Source organism: Notothenia rossii (genome assembly GCF_949606895.1).
Source record: "Notothenia rossii genome assembly, chromosome: 4".
In the NCBI taxonomy this organism is placed as follows: domain Eukaryota; kingdom Metazoa; phylum Chordata; class Actinopteri; order Perciformes; family Nototheniidae; genus Notothenia; species Notothenia rossii.
The window spans coordinates 77,104,460-77,130,656 of record NC_136902.1 but is presented as its reverse complement, the minus strand read 5'-3'; the positions used below and the strand labels follow the sequence as shown (position 1 = coordinate 77,130,656).

Below are 26,197 nucleotides of genomic sequence, written 5' to 3'. Positions count from 1 at the left end.
TCCGACCCTGCCTGTCCCCGACCTGCCTGCTCTGCCTGATCCCTGATCCTGCCTGTCCTTGGACTATCCTGCCTTGCCTGCTCTCTGACCCTGCCTGTACCTTCGTTGACCGCCTCGCCTGCTCCCTGACCCTCTGCCCGGCCCTGACTCACCTTCTGCCCGCTGTCCACCGGTTCGTTTGCCTGTACCTCATCCGGTATTCCTCTGCTCCGGTATTATTACCAATAAAGTACATTACCAATACTTCGTGGTTTCTCGAGTGCTGCATTTGGGTCCTTCATAAGATTGTGACAAATATATTATTTTAAACTCAATAGAATTGCTTTCGACTAACCTAATGTGACTTTTTTTTTTAAATAATAAATGTATATAAATTCAACATTTCAGTTTTTTTCAGTGTGTGTAAATGTCTTTAATCAGGAGTTGGGACAAATTGATATTTTATATTTAATTACAATTTTTATAACATTGATAACATGTTCTTAAATCTGAAGTAACAGCAGTAATTATCTGCAAAGTCTCGTACTTTTCTTTTGGGGTATTTCAATTGTGCAGTAGATCATCTTCTTCCTTCTTCAAGTCTGTAAACTGCCTCTGTCTCTTATCTACCTTTGAAACATGTTTTCTCCCTCTCTCCTTCCTCATGGGGCTTTGCTTTTGAATTCTTAACGGAGAGGAGCACAAAGACAGGATATGACCAGGCTTATCTTGTCTGATGTGGAGTCTGTTTGAGACAGTGTAGCAGCGGCCTTTTCCAGTCAGCCCTGAGGAACACCTTCCCTCAGTCCATAAATCATGCAGGGGGCACATGGAGGAGCAGTGGAGGGTTACTCCCAGGGACAGCGCCGCTCGGACACATGAGCTTTTGTGCTTCTGACCAGGTGCCTGGATTTATCTGTGATGTAGAACAGATAAGCACAGGGAGAACAGGAAGGAGTGCAAATGCCTGACATTACTAAGAGAGTATTATCAGGGATTTTAGATAATTATCACTAGAGAACAGTTGAAATAGTAAATACTTGTTACAATTATAGGCAATGGGTTTCACAATGATTCTACAAAGAAACACAAATCATGTGGTTTATGTCATATTAATTACGGCCAGTCTGGAATGTGGCTGCTAACTAATATGATATCAATGAGCCTCATCCAATACTGTGCTTTGAGCTACTCTCAGGTTCAAATTGAAGTACAGCAAATTAACAAAACGTTATCTCAGTTGGGAACGAGACACATTGCCCCTGTGCAGAATTCCTCTAAAACGTACTTTATATAAAGTGAAATTCCCTTTCCTTAAACTGCGCTTTCTTTATTTGTATGTGCAGATTACAAAAAAGCTTTTTGGTTATGTTTGCTATAATATGGCTCTGAAAACTTGGAATATAATATCTGTGTCGTTGTTGAATGCCATTTCTTATCCAGGTTGTTAAAAACTGTAAAATCCCAGAAACAAAACTGAGGATTCAATTCAATTCAAGGCTTTATTGTCATTTGCACATTAGCTACAGTGTAGATATGGCAATGAAATACTTAGGTCACAGGCTGCTCGAACAGTGCATCATGAATATATATAGGACATAGAACAAATTAAACAGATAAAATAGTGCGAGAGAATGTTTTGAGATGTGCAAGTAAATACAAATAAAATAGAATAGTGTAAGAAGAGTCTATACAAGAAGTGAGTTCAATAGAGTATAGTGTACGGCTCTCTTTGTCAAAATTCAAATGTGTCAGCAAACAGCGCTGCAGTTGAGTACATCCTCGAAAAGCATATTATACGAGCAACAACAGAGAGATGTCATACATTGATGGCAGACATGGGGATTGCTTCCTGGCTGACTGAGTGTGGACAGATTTCATCAGGACTGGCCTGCCACTCTTCCCACCCACACTGACAGAGCTGAGGTGAGCCACAGACAGCCTCCCTCGTCCCTGGCGTCCCCTGCAGACCTACAGCTGCTCCACGGAAACTACCGGACTCCCACCTCCCTGCTTCACTGTTGGACTCACTGCTGGGTCAGCTGTGCAGCCCACCCACCGTACATATATCACATTTAATGTTACCTGTCCAAGCACGTCTTGGATTACTACTTTTTATATTTCAATATGATGTTTTAATGAACTATGATTTTGACGTTTTGTTTGCACACAAGTAAATACTATTATATTAAGACGTGGCGTTAAAATGAGAACACACATCGTCTTTTGTTCCATAACTTTTTTCCATGCGTTTCTGTGATAAATTGTATTTGTGAAAATGTGTTTAGCACAAGAAGCCCAGCTATAAACAATGTATGCCTGCAGGTCTTTTAAACAGGGATGATAAATAAAAAGCCAAGATGACAGTGATATACCAGCAGCAGAAGTACCAGGGCACCACTTATACTGCCGGGGTCACAGACCATTAATGGCTGCAAAATATTCCCTTTTGGACATCAGACACAGTTTTCAATCATTCTAACCCCTTAAGTGCACTAAATTGCCGTTTGATACATATAGTGTGTCGCAAAATAAAATAATAGTGTCCCAAATCACTATAGCAGATGTGGATGCATCCAACAGTTGTGTGCTGAGTTGGTGGTTTCAGCCTGGAACACACAAAACAGATAGCGAGGGTTTTGAGTTTCGCTTCTGCACATCAAAGACAGACTCATGCTGAAACAAAATGAGTAAAACTGGACCTCTGGGTCGCAGAGTTAGGCAGGTGCAGCGCATTGAAACGGCAGGCAGGCCGACCGGAAACAGACATATCACGAGCCAGAACCCTGACCCCTGAAGTCAGGGAGTGCTGCTGCGTCCGCCTGTCTCTCTGAGAGTATGTCTCTTTTTATCCAGCTCTCTGTGCATGTGTGTTTGATGTAGCAGTTCAGAGGTTGCATAAAGAACCAGCTGTTGCCCTGAATTCATCCTTTTTCAGTTGGTTCTGCCTGAAAATGTACCAGATAGCATCTTGATCAAAAGAAACATTTGGTTAAATATTGAAAAAACAAACAACACTCTGTACACCATACACACTTTTTCATTCTCACCTGTTGTCTAACCATCTTCACATTCATGTTTTTCATCCCCATCTTCTCTCTTCCCATTTCCTTACAGCTCAGCCATGAAAGATTGTGTTTTTACAGGTGTCTCACAATGCGGATGCTGTCCCTGCTTGAATGAAAATTGCATTCAATCCTTCCCTCCTTTCTGCTATTCCTACCTCCTCTCACCACTTCTGATTTGCTTTCGACACACAAGGCATGCGTTCAGGGACATATACCACCAGAGTTTAAGAGAGAGAGGAGATGTTCTTAAATTCAGTTTTAATTAGGCCTTTGCTGAGGACGGAGGCAGAGATTTACACTCTGCAAAGTCCCATACGACATTTACTCTCACCTGAAACATTAAAGTTTGTTTATGCTTCATATACAGCTTGGCTCTTATTTTCATAGCTTAGTCCAATATTTCTTAAACATTTGTGAAAATAGTGTGTCACTACAATATTCTGGAAACACAACAGCATCATTACGAAAATGTACGACAAGGTAAAAGACATTACAGGTACGACATCATCAGGTTGAACCTGTTCAACCCTGAGCCTGTTTTTCAGGTCTCAGGCTCGAAAATAACATTCCCAGAACAAATGACCATACTGTATCTTCCCTTCTAAAATGGTTAAATTAATAATTTTTGTTCTCAAAGTAATGATAAACCTGTGAGTTGGATCTAGAAGAGTCAGAATCAATATAGATGTTTTTTATTTTAAAGAAAATTCAGATTGAACATTGTAAAAAACTGTAAATTATAGTGTCCGTCCAAAAATTCTTTTTTACTTATAGTGAAAACTACCCTTGGATGATGGGTTAGTAGACTAAAAGCTTCAGGAATCCAAAGTACAACATATAATAAGTACCCTGTATCAAAATTGATGCAAAACAAGTGAAATTTGACCTTTTTAGAGAGATTTAGCAAAATTGGATGGATTTTCCATATCTCTGGCCCCCCTTGGTCGATTTTGACGAATGAAATCTCTTTATGACTGCTTGAGCCAATGGAATCGAGGGAAACTTCTAAACACACAAACACGTTACCAAATAAGGAGTGAGAGTGACGCGTGGCCAAAACCGGAAGCTGCATACACTCTGTTGGCTACCATTAGCAGCTAACTTTTTTTCTCCGATTTTTACATACAAACTGAATTATGGATTATAAATAATTTTTTCAAAGCGACAGACACATTAAGCTATGGATTAACCGATTCAGTCGCGTTTTTTCTCGTTTTAATGCCATTGAACACGTCTTTTGATCAGATTGACAGCTACGGTGAGACGATCTCCCGTAAAAGCTCCGTAAAGATACGTGTTGTGATGTCTGTGTTTGCTTCCCCTGTCAAGAGTTCGGATCACTCAGTGATGATACTCTACCTATATAATCTGTGGAGTCTCAGCTTTAATCGGATATATTGTATGTGCAGCTACGATAAGTAATAAGGGTATCTTTATCTTGAGTTCTGTGCCGAAGTCAGTTTGCATTTGTAAAAATGTAAAAAATAAAAAGCACCAGGAAGTCGGGGTGTGAACTGCTTACAGCGTCATTAGCCTTTAAGCATTCTTATACTGTATGGTTGGCTAACCTGGTACCAATCACACCAAAGCGGCAGTTTGGAATATGAGATCATTTTCATTCATTCTGACTCTATACTTGCAACCGGTACAACCATTTAAACAGAAAAACCTCCCTGCAACTGTTGCCATCACTCATTCTGTGTCCTCATCTTTCAAGCCTAAACACTTCCATCACTGAAAGTTACTTGATAATGCGCCAAGAGAGAAGAAACAAATAGCAAACAACTGAAACACACAGCCTGGGAAGTAAACAACAGAGGAGGAACCAAGTAATGAAGGAAGACAGAGATGATAAGGGAGAGAGACAGAAGCTGGTGGACAGCTGTTGGTCTGTTTACTCCGAAAATATCACTGTTCTCCAGATGTTTAGCAGCACACAGAGGAAGAGGGAGAGAGTGAGAAGGGACAGGAGTGACGAAGAGCAGCAGAAAGATGTGAGTGATTGGAGGCTCGATGGTGGTTGCCAGGTTGGACTCATCATGGTGTATTTTATGACTCAACCTGCAACGTGGTTGACAATCAAGAGTGAGTGGTAGGAATGCCCTGTAACAGGATAACACAGGAAACGCAGGCTCAACAACAAGGAACCACGTTTTCCACAAATCCCCCTAAATCACCTTGAGAAAGTGAAAAACATAAAGTGCAAATCACAATGTGGACATGAACTGTCAACATATAAGTAATTAACTTGTGTCTTCATGCAAAAACATGATTTAAAGCTTTATTTCTTCTCACACGTCCACATGTGCCTCTAATCTCTGCCTATGTTTCCAGGTTTTGTGACCTGGGGGATTTTTTCTGGCAGTGGCCTATTTGTTTCTTGTGTCAGGAGGAAGAGGCTTAAACCACAGGATTTTGGTTTGCTATTAAATTCTGCGGTGAGATTAACTCCTGTGCAAGCACATCCGCTGAATCTGAGGGAGCTGTCAGTGTATTTCAATGCAACCACTGTCCAACTCCCTCCTATCGGACAACAAGGCAGGAAGGCTGAAAAAGCAAAATCAAGGAACAGATTGACAAGCGGAAGAAATGAGTGGGGCTTTAAAATGTATAGGATTCACTAACATGAGAGGTCAATGTAATCCTCCTTCATCCTGTGTCAGAGCCATATAATACAGACGCAACACACTTTTGGCAGAACTTAAACAAAAGGCAAAGCCTAGGGAGCAATTAGGTGTCCGAAATGAATACAAAAAAACCTCTTGCCATTCCTCCCTTTCATCCTTTCTTATAAGCAGTTTTGTGCAAGGTTATTTTTTATTATACTTTTTTTTTCTCAGTTCTAAACTCATTCATTGCAATTGCACATGTTTCTAAAAACAGAGCTGATAACAGACAAATGAAAAACTAGGGCCCATCACTGAGCAGCAGCAGTACATGATGCTCCTGAGAAGCGTTAACACAGGCCACAGCTTTTCCAACCTCCCTCCAAAAAAGTTAAAGGAGGAAAAGAAGAAAAAACTGAGATGGGGATAGGGGAAAGTAAGAGAGAGGAGGGAAGGCCTGGCATAAAGATTAGATTAGCACTTTAAAACATCTGTGAACTCGTCCGGCCCAAGCTACTGCTTCCCCAAAGATTTGGGCCTGATCTTACATATTCTTTCCTCCGCCTCCCCTCCCCTACTCTCCATCTCTACTTCCTCCTGCCTTATTCCACTTTCAGCGGTTTGTCTGCTTTCAGCGGTTTGTCTGCTTTCTCTGACGAAAGTAGATGTGTGAAGAGTACATGAGAGCTTGAGAGAAAGCTTTAAACTTTGTACTTTTCTCCCTTCTGCACACTACCAGTCATTGCGTAATGTAATCATGGATGACACGCTCTCAGAAAGACAGACGCAGCACACTGACCCCTTCATAAACCTTTTTAAGAGGGAAGGTACGGATGGATTTTTTGGTCTACAAAGCCTCTCTCCTACCAACTCTTAGCATTGGTTTCTGATATGTTCCCTTGTGTCTTTCCTTTTTCTGTTTTGTACCAATTAGATGAACGTATTGATCTGAAACATAAAGTAAAGATTCATGATGAATTGATAGTATGTATAGTATGGCCTATGTTTGTTCATATGTGTTTCCTATCAGGCACTGCACCATCAACACTCCTACTTTCCAACAGTTTTGTTTACTTAAGGCTTGATAATGTGTGTTACATTAAACACCCTCTTCCAGACCATCTATCTCTGCAATTAATGGTAAGGGACCACATGCCTCCTATTTCTGTTAACATCACCACTATGTATCCATTGGGAAGAAAGCATTGGCCTGGTTTGGAGGAAAAGGGTTTCCTCCATTCCTTTCCCCTTTAGCTATGAGCTTGTTTCCAGCAGCACTGAGCTGTAACTCCAAAGGGAGGAAGGGTGGGAACAGTATGAAGACAAAGCGATGGAAATACTGATATATGCCCTCTAATCTCCACTGGTGGGCTGGTAAAGACGACATTTCAGTTTAAAATCAAGAGATGAGCCGAGTCTCTCGAGGAAACACAGGAATGCCAAACCAAAACCACAAATGTGTACTGAATACCGTGTAGTCCTAAATGAACTGCCTGATGGCTTAATAAAGCGTGTGTGGCACACACAGAAATCTCTCAAATGTAAACTGTTCCTCAAAAAAGAAAAAATCAGTAATGACCAGCATGGTACTTGTAAAAAGGAGGTAATCAATCATTTGTCTTCATGGGTTGCAATCGTAAACTGCAAAATGAGAGATCCACAGAAATGTTGGCATTAAGAATAAAAGTGGTTTAAATCGCTAGCAAAATATATCTGCTAGCAGCAGTTGTCATTTAAGACAAAAAAGGCAAATGACCAAAAGTAAATTGTTCAATGTTAGCATTGTAAACTGAATGTGCAGCGCTTCAACAGGAAGCTTGACAGACATTGCAACAGTAACTACGGGGGTGGAGCTTAGTGAGTGATCAGTTGCCAGGTACTACTGGCTGTTTGCGGCTGGCCGCTCTAAAAATAATGTTTTTGTTGAAACATAATATTCTTCATGGCATGCTGTAAAGCTCTTCACATTCCTTTAACTGATGTACTTCCCCTCTCTAACTTTCTCTGGCTCTAATAAAACACAAATTTTACTTTAATTCAAAACCCAGCTCTTACAGACAATTTCACCATCGACCAGATGTCCAGCAGAGATCAGTGGTTTACTGGAAGCACGGTCTTTAAATAAAAACAAGCCGCCACATGGTCCTGCAGATTCCCAAACTTATTCTTAGTCAAGATCGTGAGAGAGTGTGTGTGTGTGTGTGTGTGTGTGTGTGTGTGTGTGTGTGTGTGTGTGTGTGTGTGTGTGTGTGTGTGTGTGTGTGTGTGTGTGTGTGTGTGTGTGTGTGTGTGTGTGTGTGTGTGTGTGTGTGTGACAAAGAGAGTGGTGATTTTGCGTGGATGCTATGTACCTTACATTTGGCAAATTCTGTCAACAGCTACAAAGGATGAGAAGTGAGTCCAGCAGTTCCCATGGCGCATTTCCATCTGAGCGCTTACGGGACATCAACAAAGTCTGTTTTAATAACAATGAGAACTTTAGCAGGTGTCCATATTATACTTGTTTTGAAGATGGTTGGCAAACATTGTTACAAAATTCCTCCTTATGAAGTAGTATTATGTTTTACTACGAGAGAGAAGAAATTATGATTGTGTTTTAGTCGCAGCATGGAAACACCAAAAAACATGTTATATAAACATCAAACACACTCCATTTGAATTAATGTATTCAGGAAGCAGCTCAGGAACCTGGACTTAGAGGTTTCACAGTATTAAATCATAGACAATGGTTACCACAGCAGGAGAGTATATCCATTAGACAGACGTGTATAAAAATAGGCTAAGCAATAATTTTACCAGCCATTCCACACAAAAATCAGTGTATGGCTTGTGTGCAACTACAACATGTGGCTGTTTGTTTTCATAAAGAAACTGTCAATTGTGCCTGTTTAAATTTCAAACAGGATTATATGTGTGTAACGACCACTGTGCCATAATTTGCTTGAAAGCTGGGCAATATGAATCACCTCCAATTATTAATTTGTAAATGTACAACTGGTAGTGCTCAAGTTGAATAAAATGTAAAAATCACACAACAACGTTATTTTAACTGCGTTTTTTATGTAATTTTGATTCTCTGTTGTTTTTATTCATATACATATTTTTTAAATTATGAACGCACCTACAGGCATACAGGACACTGTGATTTTGTATTGATTGCAAGAGGCTTCCAAGTTCACCGATGTCATACATAATGCTCCAATGACTTTAATTGGGATAACAATCCTTTTGCGGTTACTTTTTGATTCATTTCAACGTAAACATTGTTCCCACATTGCATTACAAATGTGTATCAGCAGTGACCAAGCTTGGATCATAGCCAGTACAGATCAGCACACATCATACATACATCAGCGTGATATTGTATACTGAAACAAATGATCCATCAAATGTTTTGGCTTCAATTTTGGGGAGTTGTCATTGCTTCAATCTTGTTATACAGGCAATGGATTGGACTAACGGTCAACACCCCAGGCTCTTCCTAACTATAATTGAGCTGTCAACACTAGCACTATCGCTGATCCGTCTGTCTTTTCAGCCCTCTTCCAGTCTTGTTTTGGCCAAAGCTAAAGCAGAATAATATGAATCACAGGTCTGTTTGTAGCCACAATGAGAAAACCAAGCCTGAAGCTGCGAGAGCATCTGTTCTCATCCTCTCAAACACACAAACATACACAGAAAGGCACGCAAACAAACACAAGCATGGGAACAGCCTTGAGCTGTCAGCACCGGGGCCTGAATCCTGCAACAGGTTATTTTTATATTGACAGGCGGGAAGGGACAGACCTGAGGCGTCGCAGGGTCCAAATGGGAGAGGGAGGAAAAGATGAAACTGTGGTGGAGTGGGAAATGTCAGACGGAAAAGAGGAAGAAAACTAAGATCTCAAACAGGAAACAGAAGGTGTGGCAAAGAGAACACAGGCTATGAGAGGATGGAGATATCCAAAAAGCAGCTTATTGATCCCTGTGTTTTAAAAAAGATCTGTAGCAAAGGTAATTAAAATGGAAGAGTAGAGTGTTCCACATGGAGAGGAATGGTTTATAGACATTGGTTGATTTAACAACTGGTCGTCTTGAATTAACTTGTTAACCTAACTATCCTGATATCCTATCCTAAAGGCTTGTCATATTTAATTTGTTTAAGAGGGGTCTTATGTAATATGTGATACTAGATAGAGGGCAGACGCATCATGAAACGAGAGTAAAGACCATCAATGAAGTACAATAAGAGAGATGGATTGAACAACGCCATTTTTCCCAAAGAACAAGATGGAAAAGATATGCATGTTTACAAAACACCACCAAGTCCAAAGAATATCGTACTTTATTCAATTAATTATCCAAAGGTCTTGGCATTATTTGTGTGATACCATGCAAATTTAAGTCTGGTAATACTTGAATCAGTCTCATTAGCATGGAGAGCATTTTCACCGTACATTTGAACTCACAGTTAGCTTGCATGTTAGCGTTCAGCTCGAAAGCTGCATAGTTCACATGTGAGCCCAGCGAGTATGACATAAAGCTGCTTAAAAAGAATATTTTGAAAAGAACTGCGGATGAATTTCAGTTTACTTCCTGGTGTGCCTGGGCCTTAAAACTGAATCATCAGCCAAATCAGCTGCACATACATTCAAGATGTCGCCCTGTTTCCCCTTAATGACCCCTCCTTAACTCGAGACCACCACAGAGACCCTGGTGAGCTTCATCACCTGAGAGTTTACATTTCCTCTGAACTCAGAATCAAAAGGAAGTAATCTTCATGCCAGATTTGGAGAAAAAAAAAATGATATTTTCCAGTCTGAAATAAAATGCACTGGTTCAAGTTCACATGTTTGGGGGAAACACGCCATTGCTTCCTGACAACCTGGGAATTGGTTCTGTCAAAAGAATTAGATAAATTCTGTGAACCCTCCAGCTTTGAAACTGAGTAAAACGCTGAGTTTATTAGCGAGCAGTGGTGTGCAGGTTGTCCAGTAAAGAGGGTGTTATTGTCTGGAAAATGGTTTTGCAACAACAATTTTTGTAACAAAATCCAGAAACCACTAATGTTAAATGGACATTAACCTTCATGGCAGAGGTCCATCTCTCTCTTTCCCTCCCCTCAGCCTCTAGGAACTAGTGCCAGGACTGCCACTTCCTACATGGCGGTTCTCAGGGAAGCAGCAGGGCTGGGAACAGGAAACTCCCCAAAACACATCACAGACAGGCGGAAATGAATATTTAAAGAAATGAAGTGTGTGAATGCCTCTGTGTGTGTGCTGGACGATGAGGTACCAAGAGTGTAAGGTAGAGAGAGAGAGAGAAGGGACAGGAAGAGAATTTGTTTTTTTTTAATACAGTGGACATTAACCAAAACAAGTTATGCTTGAAAAGAAAGAGAGACAGAAAGGAAAGAGAGAAAAACAGATGGAGGAGTGAATGGGAGTTTTGCACAGGTGGGATGGATGGGTGGGTGATGGAAAATCTCTTTGTCCTTCGCTCTCCCCCCTTCTTCTTCCAGTGACGTGGCATTGGTTTTTCAGTGCCTGTCTTTTTTGGTTGATCCCCACACAAAGGTGTTCAGTGCCAGATAAAATCCTGCCTTGATTTTATATCTCCTGAGATCCACCCTCTGTTTTCATCATGGTGAAAAAGGGAAATGGCTCTATTGGGAAACCGGTGACATGTGGTATGGACATAATGGTAGCCACCACAGCTGGCTTATGACCTGGATTGGATAAAAGATGCGTAGGATGATGCAAAAGATGAGGAAGGTGGAGAGGAGAGTGGTACAAGAGAGGAAGGGCCGGAAAGAATAAAAAAGTTCACAATTTCCAGAAATAGTATGCACTGGAGGTAATGTTATTACTTCACCATAGCAGAATGACCAAACTACATGGAGCGTCAGCAGTCTTTTAGGAGAATTAAAATCTATACAATTATGTTGAGTAGCCTACCTTTCTGACACGTTGGAGGAAGCATGAATTTATTTTATTTTATATAAAAGCCTAACATTGGAATTGTAATTGGTTAACTCCTGAATCCTCATATTAGCTTCACCTGAGCTTTAGAATAAATGTTTGCACAGGACTGGCGTATCGCTTACACAGGTAACATGCCAGACAGGAATATCCGAATGGCTAGAATGGAAAGGAGGAGCAATTATAATAACAAAACAAAAATGTCAACATTCAGATGAACCTGTCCGAAAAACACAGCACTTGACAAAATTCCTCTGTTTCTAGCTGTATATTGAATGGACAAAGATTAGAGTGGCATCAGTCCTTTCGTCTAACTCTCGGCAAGACAAACAAACAACAAACAAACCAGAGTTCTAACACAATTGTTAAACTATTCCTTTGAAAGCATCTTGGGAGCATTAAGATGTTCATAGGAATGAGAAATTACACATGAGACGCAGGAACACACGGCTTCTGTTTCTTAAACCAGTTTCTGCTTTATTTAATGGGACTAAGCAAAAGCTGTTTCAGAGGAAATTATGGAAAAACTAGCACAGCTTCGCAGGCATTTTTTTCAGGTGGTGAAAGATTTAAGCACCTGAGGATCCTGAGACCTTAAGACACCCTGCTGCATGGTGCTTGTCAATATGGTTTCATAATTAAAGTAGAGGCACTCAGAGAATGACTCACTCAATTACTGGTTGAACACCTCACATTAATTGTCCCTTTATTGACTTCAAATTACAAGAGGGGCCATATTTAGCACCTTTCACTTGCAAAAGGCACTTCATGTGGCTACTGTCACTGTCATCTGGAACTAGTGAATGAGGAAAAAGAGGTTGATAATGAATAGGTTGAAAGAGATGAAAAGTTGCATTAAATATGTTCTGGAGATTTTGCCCTAGTGCCCTTAAAACATGCAGGGTATAGTCAAATATGAACATTTTTATTTCCATGTGAAAGCATGCCAATATTGTACAAGTATCTGTGCACGTACACAAATTCATTGACCTTTGAGTTTGTTTCATGTAGATCAATTGCTTTCAGAAATTCAAGAATAATCTCTTCTAGTCCGCCACTGACATATCCATAAAGCTGACAAAAGGGGAAAAACTAGTAGTCAAAGTAACAGCACAATCCTCCTAAAAGCCACATCTACAGATGTATTACTGCTCAGGGAAAAGAGAAAAAGAGGCCTCTGTGTGTCATCTTAAAAGCGCATGAGGCTGCTTTCAGTGTTTACTTGTCCACCTGTCTGGCGCTAAGACCTATCTGTAAATTCAGCAGTCAATTTGGTGAAAAATTGCATATCGGGGAGCGATCATTTAAATTTAAATCCTAGTGGGTTAGCAGACATAAAAGAAATGTTGTTGGGGCTTTTATGTCTGGTTTTGCCTTCAATCTCAAAAAAGTGTAATCGTATGTTTGGATAATTTCGTGACTTCCTCGGCTCTCCCTTTCATCTCCTTTCCTCACTCGGCAGCAGACTGCAAACTTCAGTGTTAGTAGCTACTGTTGCTAATAAATACAGAGGGCCTTCAGCCTTTATCCAGACGAAAGCTCTCAGGAGAACTGCACGAAAAAACAAATGGCTTGTTTCAATGATGACAACTCACATGATGAAAAAGGAGCTTATGCGCTGATCTAGTCTCCAATGAGTGCAAATAAATTGTTTTAGGAAGCAGCTCAATGTGTGCACTGGCTTTATACTTAACATTTGAAAGTCAGCCTGCAGAGCTATTAATTAGGAACTGCTCCATGACCATTTGTGAGTCCCGTCCTTTCCTCCCTGTGTCGTGAGGGTGTTGTGAGGTTGAACAGAATCACATCCAATCTATCCAAGGACAAGCTGGTGGGAAGGTCCCCACTTAATTTGTCTTCCCGCTGCTCTGCGATTGGCTCTTTGCCATGTTTTAAAGTGAATCCTAACAGTCAAAATGTCTGTCTTTGTCTCCCCTCAATCTCTCACTGTCGGCACATGAGTGAGAAGGCTGAGGAAAGGACAAACCTGGTTGCCTTCAAATTTGGCAATGAGGATATTGACAATGTCAGAGACGCCAGTCATTGCTTAGATCATAAAAAAAACTGAGGAAACATGTTAAAAGAACAATGAGGATGATTCCAGTGTGATGTTAAACTATACACTTTTAGCTCAGCTTTATCAATGCTTCTCATTTCAAGTGTGAAACTGAAGTACTTAGGAGCATTGTTAAAATGTCCTGACAGATTTACTAATGAATAATAGGCTATCACTTGTACTAACAATCGGTCTCGGTTCTCTGATCAGAAATAAGTGTTTTAAACCTCGTCTGGTCTTCAACCTTCCAAAATTTTCCCACACCACGCCGCTCCTCCTCTCCCTTCACTGGCTTCCGGTAACTGCTAGAATCCACTTCAAGACACTGGTACTTGCGTACCATGCTGCGAATGGATTTGGCCCTTCCTGCATCCAGGACATGGTTAAACTGTACACCCCAGCACGTGCACTCCGCTCTGCATCGGCCAAACAGCTCGCTGCACCCGCACTGCGAGGGGGACCCAAGTTCCCATCAGCAAAAACTCGTAGGTTTGCTATCCTGGCTCCAAAATGGTGGAATGAGCTCCCCATTGAAATCAGGACAGCAGATAGCTTGCACATCTTCCGGCGCAGACTGAAAACTCATCTCTTTCGACTCCACTTCGAGCGAAAGAATTACTAACAAAGCACTTATATACTAATAAAGGGATGGCTTATCTAAAGCCAGTTGAGTAGCACTTGAAATGTTTGGCTCTGAAACCTGATGTACTTATATGATTCTGTTTTCTTCAAGGTTGTATCTTCCTGGTTGAATGCACTTATTGTAAGTCGCTTTGGATAAAAGCGTCAGCTAAATGCAATGTAATGTAATAATGTAAAAACCCATGCTCTAAAATTGACATTAAGCCCCAAGCCTATTTTTCAGGTTTCAGGCTCGAAAATGACATTCCCAGAACAAATGACCATTATCTTCCCTTCTAAAAGGGTTAAATTAATCATCTTTTTTCTCAAAGTAATGATAAACCTGTGAGTTGGATGTAGAAAAGTCAGAATAGATGTTTTTTATTTTAAAGAAAATTCAGATTGAACATGGTAAAAAACTGTAACTTATAGTGTCCGTCCAAAAACTATTTTTTTACCTATAGTGAAAACTAACCTTGGATGATGGTTTAGTAGACTAAAAGCTTTAGGAATCCAAAGTACAACATATAATAAGTACCCTGTATCAAGATTGATGCAAAACAAGTGATATTTGACCTTTTTAGACAGATTTAGCAAAAGAAAACTCTTCTGGGGCCATTTGGGTTGATTTTCCTTATCTCTGGCCCCCCTTCTTCGATTTTGACATGTGACATCTCTTTCTGACCGTTAGAGCCAATAAAATCGAAGGGAAATCGTCCCGCACACACTCGTGTTAAAAAAAAAGATGGCGTCTTTGCGCATTCAATCTTGCTACAGAGCTAGGAATGTCCTGCTCTGATGTTTGAAAATGGAATTGCAGTTTTATTGCTTATAGATTATCAGAACATTTCAAAGGGGACACAGCCACATTGGCTATTAACCTATGCAGAGGCGCGGGAAGGTATTTTGAGTGGGGGTGCTGAGGTGCTGGACTCCAGTGAACACTATTACAGGCACTATAGAGCACGCACAAAAAAACTCCCCACACGCAAACACACAGTAAACCCGCGACTGTTACAATGAAGGCTCGATAATCAGCTCACGGCATATAGGTAGGGGTAAAGTGCTATTTTTGCTGAGTGGGGAGCGGACCTCACCTCCTCTAGGGGGGTCCGGGGGGATGCTCCCCCGGGAAGATTTTTTTTAAATATTGAAGTAAAAAGCAACATCTCTCAACACCCAGATGAAACACAACTGTAAGCAGATATTCTTTTTCTTTGTGGATATTTTACAAATCACTCCCCTTTCAAACTGTATTCTTGTTTTACTGCCATATAGTATTTCAAAACAGTTTTTCCTTTATTCTCTTATTGTTTTTATAACTATAATGATCATATGAAGGTGTGCCGCGGAAATAATCTTTTGAATAATTTTTGACCAAACCGTTTGAGACCCACTGAGATAACTTAGACTAAAGTTAACTATACGAGAGTCTTTTAGCTCACCTGAGCCTCTCAGTCTGAGAGCTCTCCTCCAGCTTGTTGTGGAACAAACAGCTCCGTATGTCCGTTAGTGCAGCTAGCTAACCAGATGCTAACAACACGGTCCCTGCTGCTGGCACCGGTCCCTCTCTCTCTCCCCCTCTCTCACACACACTAAATGCGCTATTTCCGCACACACACAGAGCCGCGAGCTTGAATGACACAAGCACACTTTTATTTCCATGCAACTCTCTGATTGGTCTGGTGTCTTGCCTCTGTTGCATTCACTGAACACGGGAAATTACAGTCCTGCCGTCCTTTCTATTGTCTTGATGAGGTTCACGTAAAGCACGGTTAATGAATTATATTATTGAGGTAGAATTGTCCGGGGCTACAGAAAAAACATTTGGGGCAGGCCAAAATATTATTTTACCAACAATGTGGAATTTATTGGCTCCATATTACACAGATTATGCACAGCGGGAGCAGCAATAACCGTCAAATAATAATTCAGACAGGGGAGCTACGCACCCCCTGCCTGCCGCTAGGGGGTGCTGCAGCGCCCTCAGCACCCCCCTTCCCGCACCCATGAACCTATGGATTAACTACAGCATCGTTTTTATCGTTTTAATGCCATTGAAGACCAGTTTTGACCAGACAAAACCAAGGTAAGCCATGTTAGCGTTGTAGGCTACCTAGCGCCACATGTTTTGATGTACGTTTTTGTTGATAACGTCGCAGGTTTGTATCTTTCAGTGTTTAGGTGGGCACCGTTAGATTCTGTGTCTTTACGATCATAAACTATGTGTTGGATGTGCAGCTAGGATAAGTAATAAGGGAGCTAAGTGTGATTTTGGTGCAGTAATAGGTTAGCATTTTTTTGTCGGGGCTAATTCAGAGGCTCACTGTTAGCATTGTGTGTTTGTTTTTTTTAAAAGAAAAATGAAAAAGATCAGTTAAATGAGTTTTTTCCCGTTATATGGATATAAAATATTCATACTTTATTAAATATTAAGGTTCCTTAGACGTTGTTTCCTGCAAATGACGCGATTTCGGCACCAGATCCGGGTCCGTGGGGCTTAAGAGAGTGTAGCACCTCTAGTGGTCGTTTAGGAAACAACATGCTCCCGTTGATTGCAAACGCTCGAGAGGGTCGTTTATTCACAAATAAACCTCTCTGGAAAATCCTAAATTGTGGAATAGTTTGGCCATTAAAGTGTATATTGTACGTTTAGAAGTCTACGTCCAGTGGATGTGTAGGATCTATAGTTTGATAGATATTACGAAGATGATTTGAGGTCTCACCAGGAAAGTAGAGTTGGCGTCAACCCTCACGAGGTGAAAACAGTATTTCCGGTCTCGAAGTTCTCATAATAAAACCGGAAGTATTCCCCTCACTGTCAAATGATTACACAGTGATATATCTGCATTACTCATCCACTAATAAACATCAGTTTATCCTTGTTAATTAGACAATATTGATTGGTTTAAATTGTGTACAATGCTTTTGTGCTTTTAACCTTCGATTCGGAGAAACAAATATTTTTTTCGGAGTTTAGACACTACAGAGTTTCCGAAGACACTACACTACCCAGAATCCTCAGCTATCGTTTGGGACTACAACATCCGCTTTGCTTTACAAACCCCGTGATTAGTCCTCAAGCTTTGTGATTGGATGTTGGAGTGACAGTGTGACAAGGTTACGCCGAGCGTCAAACAGCTCTTTGAAATGGAATGGAACCACGGCAGACTATCCAAAACTGGACTCGGACGGGTCAGAGGTTAACCTGGTATTTTTACTCCACTACATTTATTTTAGTTACTTTGCAGATTCTGATTAATGATGTGAAATATAAACAACCCTTAAATCAGACTTTAGTTACACCTGAGTAAAATTCAGGGAAGGTGATTGTCAAGTGCCAGAATAAACTATGCAATATATTAGACGTTAAGTACTTTGTCAGACTTAATATGTATCTGTTGATACCCCCAAAGATGTGTTCTCTTATTCAAAAGAAGACCTTAACTTAAAGTATTATTTAATGTTTTAATAAAGCCTTATTAGTTTGTCTGTTTTGCACATCCTTCTGTTAATATCTTTGGACGTCCTCCACTCGCTGTTTTATTGTAGAGATCACTACAGTATCTTCTTTATATTTTCTATTCTATATTTCTATCATTGACCTTCCACTTCCCCCCTATTTTCTATGTAGGCTACTCTTCAAATCTAAATGTTTTAATCAAATATAACTTATTCAACAACTAAATTCAATAACGTGCTTTAACCACTAGGCGGTGCGGGTTAAAAAACCAGTGGTCTAGTTCAGTGATTCTCAAATGGGGGTACGCGGAACCCCGGGGGTACGTTGGGGTACTGCAGGGAGTACGTGATATATAAAAAAAAAAGGTTAATTAAAAAAATACCATGCATGATTACAAAAAGAATCATAGTACAATAAGTTAAATAGAAAACACAACGTTAAATATTCCTAGAATCACCAAGGGTTCAAGATCCGTGCTTGTGCTTTCTCTGGTGCTTTTCAGTAACAATGTTTAAAAAAGAAAAAAAAAGCCTTTCATGCATTGTGGTCACTACATTAGAGACTGCTAATTCAATGCTATTTTCTTGTTTATGCATGGGGTTTCGGATAAATATTGCATAAACACCATATCCCAACATGCAATGCGGCTAAAACATCCAATCACAAAGCTTCAAGTTCGATGTTTTATCAAAACCTCTGAAAAAAGAAATGTGCCTCTCAGAATCGAAAAAGAAAAACCAATGAGAAAAACACAAAAGCATTGTACACAATTTAAACCAATTAATGCTGTGTAATTAACAAGGATAAACTGATTTTTTTAGTGGATGAGTACTGCAGATATAGCTTTAAAATCAGTTGACAGTGGGGGGAATACGGTTTGATTATGAAAACTTCGAGACCGGAAATACTGTTTTCACCCTGTGAGTGTTCACACTAACTTTACATGGAGGTTGCCGCATATACACGTTCTCCTGGCGAGATCTCAAATAATCTTCGTAATATCTATCAAACTATAGATCCTACACATCCACTGGACGTAGATTATAAAAGTACAATATACACTTCTCGCTAGAAATCTAATCAAAAAGCATTTCATGGCCAAACCTAAAATGTTGTATTTTCCAGAGAGGGTTATTTGTGAATATACGACCCTGCGTAGCGTTTGCATTCAACGGGAGCACTAGAGGTCTAAACATTTAAAACTTGATTATAGGTCGTAATAAGCGCATGAACAATCAACCTATTGGGTCATAATAAGGGCTTGAACAATCAACCTATTTGGTCGTAATAAGGGCTTGAACAATCGACCTATTTTGTCGTAATAAGGGCTTGAACAATCGACCTATTTGGTCGTATGAGTTGGAGGACTTGTTGCATTATTTACCTTTGAGACCTTTACACAGGAATGAATGTCTGTTTATCTCTCTGTGTTCTGTGGGTGTAATGAAACACTTAATAATGATTTGTACACAGTGGTACGAGATGAGTCATCATGAAGTTAGTTAGTAAGCACATCAGGCGCGAAGAAAGACAGAGACTGTCAAGCACCTAATCATACAGTGAAGGATCATCACGCCACTAAGGGTGGTTTATAAGTGCATTCATTAAGAATAAGTAATTTCAGCAAAAGGCAAAATATAGACAAACTGCCCAAGCTACAGTGTGGAATTGAATTAGTCTCAAAGAACACGGACACATAACCATAGCGTTAATTCCATCTGTCGATGTTGCTGTCCAATTCTTTACTGATCACTTTTTATAGATTATTAATAGACATGCCCCCCTTACAAAATTCAGAGTTAAGAATAGGAACACTCCCTGGATTACTAGAGAACTATCTGATCTCATTCATGATCAAAATAAGCAATGGTCTTTAGCTAAAAAGTCTAACACTACTGATGATTGGTTTATTTTTCGTGTCCTCAGAAATAAAGGTTCAGCCCTTATTAAAAAAGCTAAAGCTGATTACTATCTGAGCTTAACCACTGATTGTTTCAATGACCATTCTAAATTCTGGAAAACAATTAAATCACTTCAGAACAAGAAGGTTTCTAGTTTCCCACAAAAACTGAAGGTCAGTGATTATGTTATTTCAGATACAAATGATATGTCTAACGCCTTTAATGCTCACTTCAAAAAGGCTTGTTACATTTTTGATGAGCAAAGTCATTACTGCATGGTCGTACTCACAGCCATAGTCAAGAGATGAACTCCCCTGTTTTTTATTTCGCTTCTTTCAGAAAGAAGCGAAATAAAAAACAGGGGAGTTGTCACAGCAATATTTATGGCATTTGTTTCATATCAATTTCATCAAGAAATGTTTCCACAACAGGTTAAATGTAATCAGAATCAGAATACCTTTATTCGTCCCACAGAGGGGAAATTTACAATTGTTAGAGCAGAAAAGAGCCGAAGACAGCTTAATGTTTAACAAATGACATGTCATGTAAGCATTTTTATTCTTAAATGGCTTGAATGTTAACTTTAGCAACAAAAAACCTTTCCAAATCTAGCTAGTTCTGTCACATGTGTTAGCCTGGCACATGGCACAAGGACATCTTGGACATGTTGTTATGGGAAGACAAAAGCAAATGACAAAGACCATGACCCACCAGACTGTTCAGTGTGTGTCACTTAGGGACTTCATGAGATAAAAAAGGCTAAAGCTGTATAAGGAACTTTCCAGAACATTTAAATTTCATGTGACACCCGTGTCTAAGCAATTCTGTCTGCCTTCTGTGTTCCTGTTGTTATTTACTTCCTCTCTGCCTTCTTCTGATGATTTATCTGTTATTTTGTGTGTTTAATTCCCATGCATCAAGGTTATTTTCATGTATGTAATTGTTTTTCCTGCACAGTGTGGAGTCTTGTTGTGATGAGAGGGATACAGGTATTTCATTAAAAAAACGTGCTCCCTGGAGAATAGCTACAGAATTGATATCACAATTTAATCGGAGCTGATCACAAGTTGTCATAGATGATCCAGTCATCTCGATGAGCGTTCGGGCTGTGAATAAACAACTTGTGTTTTACTTTTAGGCTGTCTGAAGGTATGGACAACTATCAAAGCTACTATACATCCCATTAAGAACGATGAACAAATGAAAGTCGGACACAAATATATCATTTAAATGATTTATTGAAGTTTGCAATGTTTTGAACAGGCATCCACACAGTCACCTACTTTGTAATGTTCAATACCTCCCTGTAAGCGTCACGACATCGGCCTCTCACCCACAACCTCACATACGAGTACTGAATGTGCAGCAAATTGATCTTAGGAAGGCAGATATAGCGAAAGATGAACGTAAATGACAAACGAGGCGATCGACATGTTTCTTTCCTGGTAAATCAACAATGGGTCCTCAATGTACACGCCCCGGATTCCTATGACGAAAATAATAGAATGTCGCCAGTTGTCGTGACTCAATTTATACTGCAACACCGGACGTAAAACGTTAAAGGTCTCCTGATTTAGTTTGTGAATGAATGCTTATTAGAGTTTCGGCTGGAGAGTGCGTGCGGACCTGTCGGTCAGATAACAGGCGTGTGTAAGTCCTGCATCTGTATGATACAAATGTGTGTAAAATGATACCGGGCGCTGTAATCACTCATCTGGTTACGTTATTACATTGACCACCACACCCCCCCCCACCCCAAAAGAAAGGACGTATTATTGGCTTCCCCTAATTTTTTTCCCCACGCCACGCTACTGTTCTTTCTCAGTCTCTGAAGGTGTACACGGTTTGCACTCAATTAATCCTAAAAAGTCTGCTGGGCCTGACGGCCTCGACCCTTTCTTTTTAAAAATTGCAGCTCAGATTATAGCACAACCAGTTACTGATTTTTGTAATCTCTCCCTGTCCACTCACACACTGCCAGCTGTGTGGAAGCAAGCTCTTGTATCGCCCCTCTTAAAAGCTGGTGATCCCACTGAGTTGAATAACTATCGTCCTATCTCAAATCTTTCTGTGTTATCAAAGATTCTTGAGTCCCTAGTTTCTACTCAGCTAAAACTTTTTTTTAAATTCACACAAGATCCTTAACCCTATGCAATCTGGATTCAGATCAAAGCACATCACTGTGACTGCCAGTCTGAAAGTCTCAGACGATATTAAGGCTGCTTTGGATAAAACATCTGTTTGTGTTGCATTGGTTGTTGACTTAGCCAAAGCATTTGACACTGTAGATCGCCACATTATGTCTAATGTTATGTTGGTGTCTCGTTTCGGTCATAATGCCATTTGCTGGTTTCAGAGTTATCTAACCGACCCTACTTAATGCCTCAGGTTGGGTAGTACTGTCTCTGAACCTGTCACCTTGGATAATGGAGTTCCACAGGGCTCTATTTTGGGGGCCTTGCTCTTTTTATTATATGTAAAGAATATTTGTAATCAGATGCAATTTTCTACCTATCATATGTATGCTGATGACACTATTGTATACTCATGTGCTCCTTCTCTGGATATGGCCGTTTCCAATTTAAAATCTGATTTTATCACGCTGCAGCATGCACTTCTTGGTTCAAAACTGCTATTGAACAGTAAGAAAACCAAAGCAATGCTTTCATGCTCCCAAGTCAACGTCCTCTAGCCTCTCCATGGACACCCTTGATGTAATAATGTTTAACGTAGCTCCGTTGAATTTGTCGATACATACAAATATCTGGGCTTTTGGTTGGACAGAAATCTAAACTTTAAACACCACCTTGAAGTTCTAACTAAGAAATTGAAATTCACTCTTGGCTTCCTTTACAGACTTAAAGGTTGTTTTTCAATTTCTTCCCGTAAAATGTTGGTCTCTGGCTTATTCCTGTCCCAGCTTGACTACAGTGATATAATTTATAAATTTGCCTGTCCCACTCTTTTGGCCAAACTTGACCCACTCTACCATGCTGCACTGCGATATATATCAAATGCACCCTATAAGACTCATCTTGCAAACTGTATAGCCTAATTGGATGGTCCTCACTTAGTATGCGTAGGATGCATTATTGGTTTTTATTAATGTATAAAGCCATTTTAGGTAAGCTTCCACTGTATACTGTATATGTGCCAGATTTCCTCCAGTTTGTGATTCTTACAACCTCAGATCCAGTGCCTGGATACGGTTCCAGGTAACTGCCATTTTTTTCGTCTTTTTGATTACTTAGTTGTGTTCTCTGTATTTTATATGTCTGTGTTATGTGTAATAATGTGTAACGTAGCTGCCTTCTTGGCCAGGTCTGCATTGTAAATGAGATTTAATCTCAATGCTTTTTATCTGGTTAAATAAAGGTTAAATAAAAAAAGCGATACGAGTGCACATAATATTATCCCTGAACCCTTTTTATGTGGCCGCTTTTCATAGAATCTGCTATATTCACCTACTCTAAATGCAAAAGTTAAATGTATTTAGTGAACACAACAAAATTACATAAGAGCATTTGTATATGGATGTTTTCACACTTAACATAATATACTAGGCCCGACTAAGCGCAAGTTTAAAACTATTGGTCCATCACGTCTCTTTGACTTTTATTTATAAGGGTTGCAGATGCTTGGTTTTCCCACAAAAGGACACTATTACATATGCTGCCACGAAAGAGGCTGTCATATCTTCAGCCAAGACAGCCAAATCGTTGTCATCCATAAATATGCTGTTGAAACTGATACCAACGGGTATAATACAGGACCTGCCCATTGAAAATTCAATATGCCTTTGGTTCAAATATGTATAAGTATGTGTGGAGTGTAGGCGTTATGTCAATACCTATGTCCTAAGCAAGGAAGCGGAGGGATGAGAAGTATTTTTCTGAGCAAAGACACAGTTCAAGTTAAGTCTAAGTTCAAGGGCTGACATCTTGGTTTTAAACTTCAACGTTTTGCGCTGTTCACATCTATACTATACTGATAAAATCCTATCTGATGCACTAGGGTCTCAATGAGCATGTTTTAAATCTGAGGATTGTGCTGCCATCTGCTGTTGAAGTTTTATCAGCACAAGTGGGAAAGATGATAATTGTGTCAGGCCTACATCCATCTTGAGTTATAGCCTTCAGTTGATTTTAGATCTTAATTTAGAGTAAAAAAAAGAAAGAAACAGCTCTTACTTTACTTCCTGGTCTTAGTTACAGACCACTTCACTTTACAAAGAACACATCTTGCTTAAATTGTACCAATCTAATCTAGCATATTTGGGATCTCTAAAGTTTGATTCATTAGGAGGTTGTAATTCCATAAATGATTTTAATTAAATGTTCCACTAATTTAAACAATATTTGTGTGTTTAGATAATTCTGCTACCACTAACAGCGCATACATCTAAAGCAAGAAGAGATATTTTTTTGGCTGTTATTGGGATCTAGTTCACAAAGGTTTTAGTTTGGTATAGTGTGTGAGCGTTAGCATTGTCTGGTTTAATTGAAGGACATCCATAAAGCAGAGGAGCCAGGTGTAATCAATCAACCAATTAGTGGCTGACTCACATAAAACCAGTAGTCTGTTGTTCAGTGTGTAGCTCCTGTCTCAACTTCAAGGAAGTGCAGAATACTGGTGAGTGTTCATTTATGTTTGATCTTGTGCTACAGCAAGAGTTTTGAGTATCATTTGTTATGTTGTGCTTTATAAGATGGTGATGGCTATGATGTTTAAATGTTCGAAGAGGTCCCTATGAAAGCCATTAAGCCTTATGACTCAAAAATTCTGTAGGCCTTAATTTTAGACCACAGCTCTTTGTTAGGGATCTCTAGTTGAACGGGGATATGTGTTGATTTGAATTGACTCTAAACTTTTCTCTCAACTCCAGATTAAAGATGTCTGGCCGTGGAAAGAAAGCTGTGTCCAAACAAAAATCTGTGTCCCGGTTTTCCAGAGCAGGACTGTCTTTCCCAGTGGGCCGCATCCACAGGCTGCTGAAGAAAGGCCAATATGCCAATCGAATCGGCAATGGTTCAGCAGTGTACCTCGCAGCAGTCATGGAGTATCTCTGTGCTGAAATCCTGGAGTTGGCAGGAAACGCTTGCCGTGACAACAACAAGCATCGCATTGCTTCACGACACATCTTGTTGGCAGTGAAAAATGACGAAGAGCTCAAAACACTGCTGGCAGGAGTCATAATCTCTGAGGGTGGTGTCATCCCAAACATCCATGCAATCCTTGTCCCCAAGAAGAAGACCAAAGCGCCCAGGGACGAGAATCCAGATAAAGATGTTTAGTCGAAATAGTTTTAATAATATACATGTTTTACAAATGTTATAATAAAGTGTTGTGTTTTTTAAACTGATTCTTGCCTTGTTTGACACTTACATGGCAGATAAGCAACTTTGGTTGAATGCTAAGAAAAGTGCTCAATGTCTTTCTTCCTAGCTAAGGAAACTGCATGCGCTTTGAGGAATTCCAAGTTGCACTGATTATTTGAAGGATAAACTCCGCCAACAGCAATCCCCAGGACCCTAAATATGGGCAGGTTGTGATTTTTATTTTAGAATAAAGATGCAATTCTGTCTGCAGACATATGTTGCTGTCCAACTAGCCACATGCTGTTGAGAACCAAGTGACATTGCTGCAGTTTACTATTGGGCACCGCTCATGTTTTACATTTCTGATCAGCAACAACTGAACAAAAGGTTGACCTGGCTGTTCAATTTGGATACATCTCAAAACTTAAGAGTTTCTCATGTGAAGTTATTGACTTCAACAGTCTAAATACGCATGCTATTCCAAAAGTATTGATTTCAACCTGACTTGTTTTGGCTGCTTTATGTAGTCAGACCTTAAACCTTACTTGGGAGGATTTTATACAGTTTTCTTTTTGTGGAATATGTCCAATAATATGATCAGGGCAATGATGCATTTCAGATAGCAAGTATAACAATAGAACTGAAGCATCACCCATAAGATGGCTCCTACACTGTCCTTAGTCTTTTTGTAAAAGTTTAAATTTAGTAAATGTAGCAATACTTAAGTTTTAAGATAGAATTACCACCTTAAACCTGTTAAGCCCGGAGCCCCCGCCCCCGGGGGCTAAAAACAGTGTTCACGAAGCTGTGCCTTGGGGCTTCCTAACATTTAACAACTTATTAATTTTTCATACCTACTTAACTGGAAGAAACTCAGCTACCTGACGATATGAACCATTTTTACCTAAACAAAACACAACTCTAACGCCGAGCGTCTGAATCAGCACTAAGCGAAAGAGTGCTAACGCACTTAGCACATAACTCACGGTAGAAATATGTTATACTTCATCGGATCTGCACAAACTAGATATCACATGAAAGCTGAGATTCCACGGATTCCAATGGTAAAGGAACCTCACTGTGCGACCAAAACTGAGCAAAGACACAGTTCAAGTTAAGTCTAAGTTCAAGGGCTGACATTTTGGTTTAAAACTTCAACATTTGGTGCTGTTCACATCTATACTATACTGTTAAAATCCTATCAGGTGCACTAAGGTCTATAGGT

The 26,197-nt window shown here is 39.9% G+C and overlaps 1 protein-coding gene across 1 annotated transcript; it reads left to right on the top strand.

The window, feature by feature from the left end:
• Positions 1-24,546: 24,546 nt before the first annotated feature.
• LOC307034934 (histone H2A-like) lies at positions 24,547-24,948 on the top strand (the record flags this gene model as incomplete). Its single annotated transcript, XM_079673859.1, has 1 exon — positions 24,547-24,948. The coding sequence occupies one exon, from the start codon at positions 24,547-24,549 to the stop codon at positions 24,946-24,948; it is 402 nt and encodes a 133-aa protein (XP_079529985.1).
• Positions 24,949-26,197: the final 1,249 nt, after the last annotated feature.